The sequence below is a fragment of the Propithecus coquereli genome, unplaced genomic scaffold (genome assembly GCF_000956105.1).
Source record: "Propithecus coquereli isolate 6110/MARCELLA unplaced genomic scaffold, Pcoq_1.0 Scaffold103, whole genome shotgun sequence".
Classification (NCBI taxonomy): Eukaryota; Metazoa; Chordata; class Mammalia; order Primates; family Indriidae; genus Propithecus; species Propithecus coquereli.
Window position 1 is genome coordinate 2998647 of NW_012134192.1, and position 13603 is coordinate 3012249.

The 13603-nt window shown below is 36.1% G+C and overlaps 1 protein-coding gene across 1 annotated transcript in view; it reads left to right on the top strand.

Moving 5' to 3' along the window:
* Positions 1 to 13603, top strand: part of SPAG6 (sperm associated antigen 6) — a 109756-nt gene that overhangs the window by 40854 nt on the left and 55299 nt on the right. The window contains exon 5 of the mRNA XM_012644168.1: positions 13137 to 13342. Within this exon, the coding sequence (XP_012499622.1) occupies positions 13137 to 13342 (206 nt within the window). The remainder of the gene's footprint in view (positions 1 to 13136; positions 13343 to 13603) is intronic.

Here is a 13603-nt window from a genome sequence, read left to right on the forward strand (position 1 = left end):
TTTTTTTTACATATCAGAAGGACATGTTATAGATTGTAACATGAGTTTCTCAAAGAGTGGTGCAAAAGAGTTTTGAAGGCCAGCTGAACAGATACACTCTCAGGCACGTGCCCTGAGACAACAGGAGATAACAGTTCTATCCCTCCCTTTGTTGAGTCTGGGGCAAAATGATTATAGTTCATAAATAGGATCTGTCTTAGGGATCCCATTCCAATTTCTTGCTATAATCTGACTCCCACATGGAATTCCCACTGTAATTTCAATATTTCACAGTAGTTAGGGGCCTGGGACCCAGAAGCTCCCAGAGGAGATTACTGCATAGATTTCTCAGAAGGAAAGGGAATTGTTGTCTAGTAAGCAACAAAAGTCATCATTCACATCCATATCAGTGAAAATAGAGGATTTATCACCAAATAACCTGATTTCTTTTTTAATGACTTCCTAAAAGTGGAATATATTGAGATTAATGGGAGAACATTTATTCAGTATTTTCATCTTAGTATTAGTGGTAAATGTTTGATTAGACAGTTTAAGAAATATAAACCTTAAACAGATACACAAGAAATAAAATATACCTTTAAGGGCAACAGATGGAAACAGTTTTGTATATGCCAAACAAAAATATAATTGTAAGTGTACAATAGAAGATGAGAGAAGCCAATGGGCATTATCTGACTTTTCCTTATACAATTTCTAGAAAGTACTTCTATGTATAGATTTTGAAGCATTTTACAGACAACCAGAGGGAACTGGAGGCTGACAACCAGAGACAGTGTTTCAGGTTTTTTTTTCCCTTCCTTTGTACAAATCATGTAATTAAATTTTTATGATTGAATCCTCAATTGTTTGAGAAAACTGAGGCAGTATTTTAAATCAGAAGCTGGTTATCATGGGAAACTACATGAGTATAGTCAGTTTTTTATGTGTCAGAAGGACATATTATAGATTGTAACATGAAATTTTCAGAGTATTGAATACACATAATATTTACCTCTTAGTTTGCAGATAAACTATTTTTTACTATTTTTCCTGGTCCTTAGTGAGGGCTGAGGCAGGATTCTTCTCAGATTAGTTGTTTCTCTTCTTCCTTCTTGCTACCCTTTCCCACTTCACAGAATTATTCTGTTAAAATATTTATTTACTTAACTAAGGTCAAATATCTCGCCGTTTCCAAGGAATAGTCTTGCTTTTGGAGGAAAGGGTGTCTGAGGAGCCTGAGGGGTGAGATGGAAGGGTTGGTGGGATTCTGTAGCCACCAACCTCCCTCAGGATGGCAGAGGAGGGAGGCAGCTTCCGGACCCAGCTTCCCCTGGCAGCCTCCCTCCCGCCTTGTGCCCGTAGCCCCCAGCAACGTGGAAGAGCACTTCCAATGACCTTCTGTGGAGAGTGTGGCAGCAATTAGAGTCCTTGGAACTTCAGTGAGAACAATGGCCTGGCTGGAAGTGTGAGGAAGGAGGAACCATCCAAATGTTTAGTGTGAATGGTCTTCCATATGTGGGCTCAAAAATGAGGTTTAGGTGTTTATGTTTGGAGCTAAAAAAATGCTGTCTCTTGGGAGTAAACTTTGGCTGTTGTCAAGCCTTGCAAAAAGGAATATGTTTGGTTAGGTATCCTACAACTTTTAAATTATTGATATACTTGTCATATTCCACATGAGGAAACTGAAGTAGAGAGGTTAAAGGATTTATTCTGGTCACACAGCAATTTATGGTGGAACTACTTGGCAACTACTCAAAACTTTTCAGAGATCCTTCCATTTTATGCTGTGAGAAAAAGGAAAATGTATAAGATGTCATCATTCTTTTTAAGCTCTTTTTAATATCTGGAAATCTTGCCAGATACCTCTGTTTTTAATCCCTGATGGCCGATTTCCACATGTGTGACTATTCCTTTTCTTATAGACCTGACTTTTTAGAAGTTAGAATATGGAACAACAAAGTATAGTCATATAGCCTCAGATTCCTAAGTGACTCAAGCCTCTAACTTTGTATGTGAGGCTAGCAATCAATTTCTTTAGCAACATCATCATCATGGTAGTCACCAAAAAGAATCTGAGGCACTTATGTGTATGTTACCATATCTTTCTTACTGTATAAAGCAAACTAAATTGGCTGACATATCACCTCTAAGACTTTACAATCTAAGGCAGAAACATTGTTACAGATGAGCATGAAGGTCATGCAGACAGCCAGGCAAATACTGGACGCAAATGTACAACACTGAATTAAAAAGGATATATAATGCATTGGGTGATTATAGGTGGATTAAGTGAAAGGTGATTCATGAATTATGTTGTTGTACAGTGGCAAAAAGGGAAATCTTTACTTTCTGCTTAAGAACTCTGTTCCATCCAGATAATCACTGAACAGACTTTGGGCATAGAAATATGGCAGGAAGTGACACAGGCAGTGCAGCTCTCCGCTCCCTACAATACCTCCTCTACCTGATGGTACCTAAGATTCTTTTACCTTAAGGCTTTGTTTTTGGCTTTGTGCAAATACCTGTGGGAGAAATGTCACTAAATGTGTGTGTGCTGAGTGGGTAAAGAGAAGGGTATTTCATATACTAGTGGTTTGGAAATAAACCAAGTTTGAACAATGCATCATGACGTGTTTCTTAAGTTTGAACAAAATTGTTTCTTGAACTTGATTTATTTTCCATTTACTAGTGTATAAGTCTGCCTAACACCTTTTAGACAATGAAGGGAAAAACACTTTTGTTTACATTTGAATTTCTAGAAGTATATTAAGTATAATGTACTTGACTGAAATTGGTAAGTACTCCAATTGAGCATTTCATAAACATCTACAAGAGAGTTTAGCTATCAAAAGCTCAGGACTTGGTTAGCATAAGAATTACACTTTGAAATAAGACATGTTCATCATCTTGTCTTACCACAGATTTTTAAATCCATAGTCTGCAGGAAAATAGGAGCTGTATTATTACCATGGTAGCTGACTAATTTTGCACAGTTAATTTTTTGGTCCTAGTTTGCTCTTATTTGTGGTTTTAGATAAATGAACCAGCTTGCTCTAAAAGTATAGAATAAGTTAATTGCGTCAAAGGATTTTACTCAAGATAGAACCTCTGACTTTGAAAAGGTATTAACTGTAGCTATTTAACCATTTGTATCATAGTGCATAACTAGCCATATGCCATTTCTTTATATCTCCTTTGATCTCACACTACGGTTTTACCAACATGGTGGTCACATGTGACTGGCACACTTGAACTGTGGCTAGTGTGTTTGAGGAGCTAAATTTTTAATTTTATTTACTTTGAATTAATTTAAATAAAAATCGATACTCAATTTAGTTATTAGAAAAATGTTAGATGCAATTGGAACAACCATGGGTATGAGTCTACTTTGTGAACTGTAAACTTTTTGAAATCTAGGTACAGATCAAAAATTTCTGATGAAAATTTAGCAGCTGAATTGAGACATGCTATAAGTATAAAATGCATACTAGATTCTAAGCTTAGTATGAAAAAAAGAATGTGAAATATCTAATTACATTTTAAAAATTGATGGCATGTTGAAATTATTTTTCAGATATATTGCATTAAAGTATATTAGAATTAATTTCAGCTATTTCTTGTTTAAATGTGACTAATTTTTAAATTTTAAATTATATTATATGGGTCACATTTCTATTGGCCAGCACTTACTTAGAATTACTGTGTCTATGCTTTACGGATATTTGTTAAAAGACGATGTGTTAATAATACTGTGATCTCAAAAAGTCCTATGTAATATTTATGTTTATTAATCAGTGTAACTAAACTCTAGTTTGCAGCAAATTAAGGAATATGGAACTAAATATACTATTTGGTGAGAAGTAAATGATGATCCAACTTCTAGCAATTTTTATTGGTGTTGCAGAAAACACTTGTACCCCTAAATTTTTTGAAATAAGAAAGAAAGAAAGAGAGAGGGAAGGAGGAAGGAAGGAAGGGAGGGAGGGAGGGATGGATTCAGTGAGGGAGAAAAAAAAAGCTTCCAGCAATTTCTTACTTGATGTAAGAGCTACAATGTAAGATATGTGGCCAAATTGCCAGTCTCATCTCATACATTTTGATGGGGATGCCTACTGATACAATCCCTTTGGAAGATATTACAGTATGTATTAGGTTGACCTATATGAAATTACCTGTATTTGATTGGTTTTGACCAAAAAAACAGAAATTTCATGTGGTTTAATTTAAAAGTATTAAGAACCTAAAAAAATGCCAACCCCCTTCCCCTCTGTAATTTCACGTGTGTGTGTGTGTGTGTGTGTGTGTGTGATGTGTGTGTGTCTGTGTGTGTATGTATACTTGGGAAATATATATGTATGTGTGTTCAAACTGTGGTAGTCAGCCTCCCAGACCCTGTGTTCTGGTATTCAAACCCCAGTTTAGTCCCCTCCCACGTTACCCCAGGGCTGGTCTGTGTGACCAGCAGAAGTCATGGTATATCATTTTCTGAGAATAGGTTATGAAAGATTACAGCTTCTGTCTTGGGCACTCTGTCTCTCTCAGATCACTTGCTGTAGGGGAAGCCATCTAACCATGTCACAAGGACACTTAGGCAGCCTATGGAAAGGTCCACGTGGTAAAAAACTGGAAGTTCCCAACAATTGAACTTCCTGAGTGAACTTGGGAGCAAATCTTCCCCCAGTTGGGCCTTTGGATGACTGCAACCCCAGCTGACAATTTGACAGCAATTTCACGAGAGACTCTAAACCAAAACCACCCCACTAAGCTGCTCCTGGATTCCATACCCACAGAAACTGAGATAAAAAGTGATGTCTGAAGCGGCTAAGTTTGGGGTAATTTGTTACATAACAATAGGTAACTCATATGTAATCTGAATGCAAAAGAGGTTCATTATGGTATATAATAGTAAATAATAAAATCAAGCCAAACCAAAAACTAATGAAATGTCCTAAAGTGGGAGACTGGTTACATAAATTGTGGCATATTTACTCAGTGGGATATTAGGCAACTGTTAAAAACCTTGGCTTAGCTCCATCCTCAGGAATAAAAGACACAGCAGCCCGTGAAGGGGCTTCAAGAAACTACTCAAGGAAAGTTACATCAAGAGCTGCTGAGCAGGGACCACTTTTATAACAATATGATGTGAACGTTTTAATCTCCCAATGTTTTGTTTTTGTTTCCCTTTTCTGTTTCCTTTCTCCCTTGCCTATTCCTGTAGATAATTACATTAGAGTACGTATAGCTTTTTACTGTTCAGCCTTCTCCATCACTGAGCCCCTTGAAGACAGTGACTTCTTATCTAGGACTAGGCTGGAGCAAAAAATGAATACCACTGAAGTTTGAATAACAAAATATGCATTTTCCATGTCGGTTTTTTTTTTTTTAAAGCAGAATGCAAAACTGTAGGTAAAATGAAACCACAACTGTGGTTACAATGCTGTATCAAGCAAGCGGAAAACAAAGGGAAAAACTTCTAGACATAAAAAGTATTATTTTGTAAATACGTAATTCCTATTATTTTAGTGTATCTTCCTTGTTACAAGTGCACTCTAGACCCTCTCTGTAGTTTTGCCTTACTCTATGCAGCTGTTATTAATAAAAGTCAAGTGTTAAATTGGTGGTGGAGGTGGGGGTTAAAATGACTTTAAATTTCCCTGACCTATTGTCTTCCAAGGCCATCCCAAAGTCTTTATTTTTTCCCACTTTGTCCCTCTCTGGTCATCTCCACTTCTCGACTTTTCCTTACCATGTTTTATAGCTGCTTTTCATACTTGGCCCCTGCGAGAGTTCTCCATTCATCCCAGCTGATTGTAAGTCCTTACTAAAGCCCCATTAACTCCAGATCGATGGCTTGACTCACTTGACTTTTTAAAGGAGCCAGAATTATTTCACCTTTAAAACAAATCTATGTATGTATGTAAATCCTTAAACTCTCACTCAACCCAGGCGTTAGGGTTAAACCAATGGCCCTGAAGATTGGGTGGAGGGAAGCAGGGTGGAAATGATGAGAGTAGGAAAAATGACATCTGTTGGGGGTGGGGGGAGAACTAAAAATCACATACAAGACTTTTTCATAACAATATGCAAATTCCCTCTTCGTGCTTATCTCACTTCCTCACTTCCACCTGCAATCGGAGATGTCAATCTCTCAGCTCAGAATTATAGCTATAATGAGTCATTCTACCTATGGAAGGATGTTGCCTCTCTCAAAGGTGTTGGTGAAGAACAAAGGGCTTTGTGGTTGCCAGCCTCCATGCTGCCTGCCTCCTATTATTCACATCCTTGGGCAGTCCCCTCCCCCGTTGTACCAGTGAAACATCACAGAAGTGATGAGTTACCAGCCACTTCCAATCTGACTTTAGATCATAAGAGACTGAAGCCTTTGTCATGGATCCTCTCTTTTGGATCCCTTACTTTGGGGGAAGCCTCATCAGCACCCTGTGTAGAGGCCCACCTGTTGAGGAACTGAAGACTCCTCCTAACACTCTGATGAGTGTGCTCAACATCAAATTCCTGGGTGACTGCAGCCCCAGCTGACACCTTGATTGTAGTCTAGTGAGAGGCCCTGAGCCTGGACCACGCAGCTAAGGCACTCCCAGATTCCTGACCTGCAGAAGCTACGAGATAAATGTTTGCTATTTAAAGCTGCTCAGTTTGGTGTGATTTATTACATAGCAGTAGCTGTAAACAGTTGGATTAGACCGAAAACTAAACAAATTTCTTTTACTTTGGAAGTACTGTCACTAGAATCATCCTGAAGTGTGGCCAGTAAATAACCAGCTTTGGCAACTGCAGCACCATATTTGTTTTTATTATAATTTCACCCTATCATGAAAAATTTGGTTGAATGGGATGACTGATTATTATTAACATAAGATGAATATCATAAGTGGTAGCCAATCGAAAATGCAGTTTTTTTTAAAATTTGCTTTATTTCAAAAAGGTTTTGAAGTGATATATATTTTTATGGCCAGATGCAAAAACCAGCTCATCTTTAAACTGATAAATAGGGCCACCTAAGTGCAAAGAAATGATTGATTTGTGACTTTCTTGTATTTCCTAATGAAACAAATAAAATACAACTTTTGTAGAGCTTAGAAACAGAATTAAAAGCAGTGTTTGAAAAAAATAAGTTAAAAACAACAAAGTTTAAAGAAATTGGAGTTCCAAAGGAGTTTTTGAATTAGTGTGTTGGATACGTATTTTTCCTTTTTTCCCCCCTTCCTTTATTCTTTTTGGAGAAACTCTTCATTTTGAGTCCTTTTTATTTTTTCTCATGATCACTTAAGTTTGCTGAAATTCTTCCCTTCTACATCTCTATTATGAGCTGAAAAATTAGTTGAGTATCATATGTTTAATCCTTTTTCTTGAGCCAATTTTTAGGTTTTCATCAATTTCTTAGAATTCTCCTTTGAATTTTCTTATGTAATCACTATAGTGGTTCTTCCCTTCTGACCCCAAACATGACTTCAGAATTAAAAGTAGAAGGAACATCAACTCCAAATCCAGAAAGCCCCCCACAGGTCGATTTAGAGGGTGTAAGATTTAAGCCTGAGGTTGTAAAATGGTGGTTCAGGCTGCAGCAGGGCCACAGATGGATGTGTTTTATTTGGCTGGCACTGTGTTGTCTCAGTGTCCTTAAAAAAAAAAAAAGTTGCCAACACTTAAAAACCAGGCAATTTCACATTAAAAAAAAAAGGTTTAACAACAATAGGCCTATATTCCTACAAGGCAACACTGGGCTGAAGCTAAGTAACTGCTGCCCCTTGCGGATGGGGCCTAGACTTTTCCAATTTGCTACTGTTCCCTCACTCCCTATTTTTCTTACATCCTCTGGCTTGGCTTATTTTAGTTACTTGCTTGGGCTCTGTGGGTATTTGAGTTTACCACTTCTGATCTAAACAGACAGCTGGCCATGACATAATTTAGAAAAGAGGTTGAGGCCATTGTGGGCACTATTAAAGCCAGATCACTTTTGCCTGATTTACCTGGTAATGGCCATGCCAGTGCTATGCTGATGCGCATTCCTGTCTGCTCTCGTCCCCTCCTCTCAATGTAGAGTCATTTCCAATGTTCCGTTCATCTGGCTCTAGGCAGCACTAATTTTATGAATGTTGGTGATCTAAAAAATTCTCCTTTTTGTTTATGTTCTTTTTGTTTTACACTGAAACCTAAAGTTGTACTGAGGTTTTTGATTATTCTAAGTTGAAGATTTTGATCCATTTAAGTTGTAACATTTCATATCTGTTAGTGAGAGATTAATGCAAGTTCAGCCTTTATTAGTTAGGAAAAAACCCCAATAAACCCAAAACCCAGGTTCCAAGAATAGCATAGAGTGAAATTCTTAAGAAAATGCAACTGTGTGAAAAGCAAAGGCTTGTCACCTTAAATTTTCATGTTATTATTAATCAAAAAATTATATGCACATAAGCCTCATAAATGTTATTGGAAAGAATTATGGAAAAACTGAGAGAAGTGGAGAAGTATGATAACACTCCCCCCCGCCACCTTGTCACAGTCCCAGGGAGGAGGTGGCCTCAGTTCCTTCACTCAACAATGAACTATTCATGAGACCGAATACAACTAGATATTCCTTTATTGAAAACAGCTGACCCTCAAATTTGGTGACTGTACATTCTGTTGTTTATATGTATATAATAAACAGCTTTAATTATTATTTGTGAATAAGGAAGGTGCTATCAGATAATCTTATTCCCTCTGACAATTTGCAATCCAAAAAATGGTTTAAAATTAATAACCCCCAACATTTAAAAAATGTAATATTTTAAATATAATAAGGGCATGAATTAAGGCAGCAGGGAAAGTATGAAAAAGTTAATGAATACTGTATAAAGTATATATTAGTAATTCTTCAAAGAAGGATAATTATATTGCACATTTTTTTCTAATATTTTATTTAAGGGCACTTACATTTTACCATTTTTTAAATAAGAAACTCTCTGTTATAATGAAAACAAGCTAAAAATTTTATATATTTTTTTCCTTTGTATTAGTAATGTTAGTACAGTTAGCTCCAAGAGTAGTTACATGTATGGACAAGAGGCATGTGTATATTTCTTTATTTAAGGAAAAAAACACATTGAAGAAAATTTGGCAAATAAAGAAAAATATATCACCAATAGTACCATCAACCCAGTATAAATGCTGTTAGTATATTGGTATAACATGTAGCCTCTTTTCTTTGCTTTTTTTTTTGAGATAGGGTCTTGCTCTGTCTTCTGGACTAGAGTATAGTGGTGTCATCATAGCTCACTGCAACCTCAAATTCCTGGGCTCAAGCGATCCGCCTAACTCAGCCTCCCAAGTAGCTGAGACTACAGGCGTGCACCATCATGACCAGCTAATTTTTCTATTTTTTTGTAGCAATGGGGTCTCGCTCTTGCTCAGGCTGGTCTTGAACTCCTGGTCTCAAGTGATCCTCCTGCCTCAGCCTCCCAAAGTGCTAGGATTACAGGCATGAGCCACTGCTCCTGGCCCTCTTTGCGTTTTTAAACATAGTTACACCAACTTTTAGAACTTGCTAATACACTGTGTTAGCTCACAGTGTATGATTATGGCACATGATTATTGTATAACAGAAGATATATTTTTAAAAAATTAATTTTGAAGATTCACTTAAAATTTAAAATGAAGGAATGTTATTTTTAGGTACTGAAGATAAATTTCTTGGCTCACTGCCTTTTTTGGTCAACCTTTTATGAGCATCTAAGTCTGTGCATATCAATCTTTAAATTCATAAGTATGATTAATTGAACAACTAAAAACTCATTTCCAAATGAGTTTAAAAATGAACTCTGTGAGATTTCTCCTATGGGAAGTAATTTTTAGATATGCAGAATTTTGTATGTGTGTTGGTTACTACTGCTTTTTTTTGGAGTAGAAAAGTATAGAAGAAAAGAAAAGAGAAGGAAGTAAGTTGGGAAGCACTTCCTTAAAGAACAGCCCTGTATATATCTTCCCAGAACAGTCTGCAGACTTGACTCCTGGCTCTGCTCTGCACTTGCAGTGGTCTGTTCATATCTTCACCCTGAACAAGGTCTTCTAGAACAGAACAATGTTTGACTCTACTCTGCTTCCCTAAGATCTAGCCAAGTTTACAGCACATAGTAAGCACTTAATGAACACTCACTCAAATGAAGGAGAGAGAAAATATGTACATACACCAAGCACAAGAGAGGAAAGAATTATATCAGGATGTTTTTAACCATAAGTTATGGAATATCAACTCCAAGTGGCTTAAACAATAAGCACATTTTCTATTTCATATGACGCAAAGTTCAGAGTCAGGGCAGTTCCAGGGTTGGTTATGCAGCTGAACAGTGTCATGGAGGACCCAGATGTTTTTCATTTTTGTTCTCAGTCATCCTCAGCATATTGGTGATTTCTTCTCTTATAGTTGCAAGATGGATGTAGGAATTCCAGATGTCATTTGCAAACATGACCACATCCAACAAAGAAGAGGCAGTGTTTTCTCCTGTGTATGTGTTTATTACAGAGGAAAACCTTTCACAGTTGCTTCTAGCTGACTTCCATTTAGGTCTCATTGGCTAGGATTGGTTTACGAGCCCATGCCCTAGCTGACACAGACTGTTGGGTAGACACCAACAGTGACCTGTTGCAGATACACCAGAAGAAGCAATAATAGGAAAAAGGAGAAAGATATGTCATAGAAAAAAGAGTAATGATAGAGGCAAGATGAAACAGTCTGTAGTATGTGGTATATATTAATAGTACGGTGTACATTATTTAGGCCTATTTTATTCTCACCCGGACATATACTACCTTATAGCTAATATATGTATGAAGCTAGTATCACTTATTAATATTAAATATTATTTCTAAATAACAATGTGTGCTACTCAAGAGCAGATCCTGATTTTGTAGGATCATATACATCTGGAGATGTAAAGTATATGAAATTGCAAGTACAAAATTGCTAGGCCCAGTTTAGGTCCTTGGAAACTTCATTACCGTCACAGCAAATCTCTCTCCAGTGCCATGCCCAGGCTTCCCCACATTTACTGTCACTACTGTGGAGGGAATAGAAAACAACTTAGGATGGCATTGGGTAATAAGTCAGAAGAACAGAATTTGTTTTATTATTATTCTGGGGAAGGAGGAGATGGCCCTCTAACAATTATCCAAGGAAAAGATCAAATATATGGGAATTATAGATAACAGATGCTTTTACAAAAGAACTTTGAGTTTTTATTAATAGCACTTTTAAACAACTGTTGTTTACTGCATATTATTTACTCTTAGAAACTGTATTAAAGTGAAAATGCATGAATAGATGAACTAATCCTTATAATCTCTTGAAACAAAATGTTCAGCTCAATACGTATATATTTTAGGCGGGCTTAAATAGGTACATATAAAGTCGTTACCATACGACACTTGTATAATTTGGATTGAATTGAATTCTGAAGTAACATGTTAATAATTAACAGAAAATATGAGTATATTAGAAATTACATACAACACTTTATGTTTCCTCCCCATTTCCTTTGGGTCGGTGAGGAGGTGGAGTGGGGGCAGAGAAACAGTGATCACCTGTTTCACCTGCTGTCTTACTGTTCTTCAGACTATTGCAGTAGCATCCCAGACACTGCTTCTGAGGAACTTGTTTTAATGCTAGCTTGATACTCCTCTGTTGCTGCTATTGTCTTCTTTTTTAAAAAAGCCGTTCTCCTCTTATCTACCTCTGCTTCTTGAGATTGCATATAAACTTCCCATTGTATACCTTATTTCATACCAGATTTTGAAAATTGAAACACATATTTGCTAATGAATATAGTGTTAATTTGCAGAAGTGTGTCATGCACCGGAGTTGAATGAGCCTGGTACATAATAGCCTTCTATTAATACTTGTTTAATGGGAAAAAAAATGAATGAATGGTTTATATAATATTGGGACTTCTAAGATAATTTTGTTAATTTAAGGAAAGCAAATATTAGACAATAACTTATACTTGCTAACATTATTTTCTTTTAGAAAAAAGTGACATTACCAATATTTTGAAAAATTAAAGTGTATTTTCTTCAAATTAAAGACCGAGTACAAAAGCGATCCATGTAACCAAAAATATTTGTACACCCTTAATATTTTATAATTAAAAAAAGACTAAGTGATATGCTGAATAGGTATCTTAGCTTGACAATTAAGACATTTATATATTGCTAAGGTACTACAAATCTGGGAAAGCAAGAACATAAATTGAAAAGAAGAGATTATAGAAAAGGGTGAAGGGTGTATGTGATTCAGTAAGAGAGGCCATGAACACAGTGAAAGTAGAATTTGTAACTATGTATGGTGCATATACTTCTCAAAAGATATTTTTTACATATATATCATATGGGTCTGCCTGCCCGTCTCTCATTATTATTTAAAATGTGTTAATTTTATAGCTGTTATTCTTGGACATACAAGTAAATCAACATGTTTTGTGTATTTAAAAGATATTTACTTGATTTCTATCATGTACATGGTTAAGATAAATTTATTCCTTTATCTAAACATTAGCATTTATATATAAAATATTGGTCAATTGTAGATCTCAATTTTGAAAGTGTTTTTATATGTATTAATACAATGAAATGCAGCTTTTTATTTTGTATAAAGTTTTTAAAAAAATCTTTTAAAAGTACTTACAAGATGAAAGGAATTTAAAAATCAACATTATTGGCACAAGATTCATGTTAATGTTTACTCACGTAAATAGCACAAAATACTGCCTAATTAGTGTGGTTGGTAAATTTTTGGTACTTTAATTTTCTCTGTTATTGTAAACCATGCATAAAATGCTTGCCTATTGAGAAGTGCAGAATTGTCAGAGCTTAAACAGCTGACATCTGCTTACTCTCTTAAAAAAAAAAAAAGAATAACAAGCCATTTCAGCCTAATCTACCTCAAATGTGTTCATGTAAATGGAGGTCCATCTATTGACCTGTGTTCTTTTCAGCTCAGGATTGGTCCACATGGTTTATGAAACCAGGATGGCTGATTTGAAATGCAGATGTCGGGAGAGTGAAGTACACCCTCCCCTTTTTTCTTTGCTGTATCTGTCAGGGTGAAAAATGGCTTGCACAAGGGTCAGTCACCCATACTCACTTAATTACTTTTCTTGGACCCACAGAACTGTCACAAGCTGTGGTGGATGCGGGAGCTGTTCCTCTTTTAGTACTCTGTATCCAGGAGCCAGAAATTGCTTTGAAAAGGATTGCTGCTTCAGCCCTCAGTGATATTTCAAAGCATTCTCCAGAGTTAGCACAGACAGTAGTGGACACAGGGGCTATTGCTCACTTAGCCCAGATGATCCTCAATCCTGATTCTAAATTGAAGGTATTTAAAAATAAGGTTAAAAACTAAACAAACTAGCCTTCTTATAAGGTAAGAAAATGGAAATGTGTACAGATTAATACTACACATCTAAAAACAATTAGTAAATTATCGTTGAAAACAGATATAAATATATTATTCATTTGGTCTTTTAATATGTGAAAATAATGCTATACGGATTAGAAAATAAAGATGTGATTGGGAAAACTGTGCAATGTTGAAGATTAGAGGTAGCATCAGTGTTAACATGAATAATTAAAATAA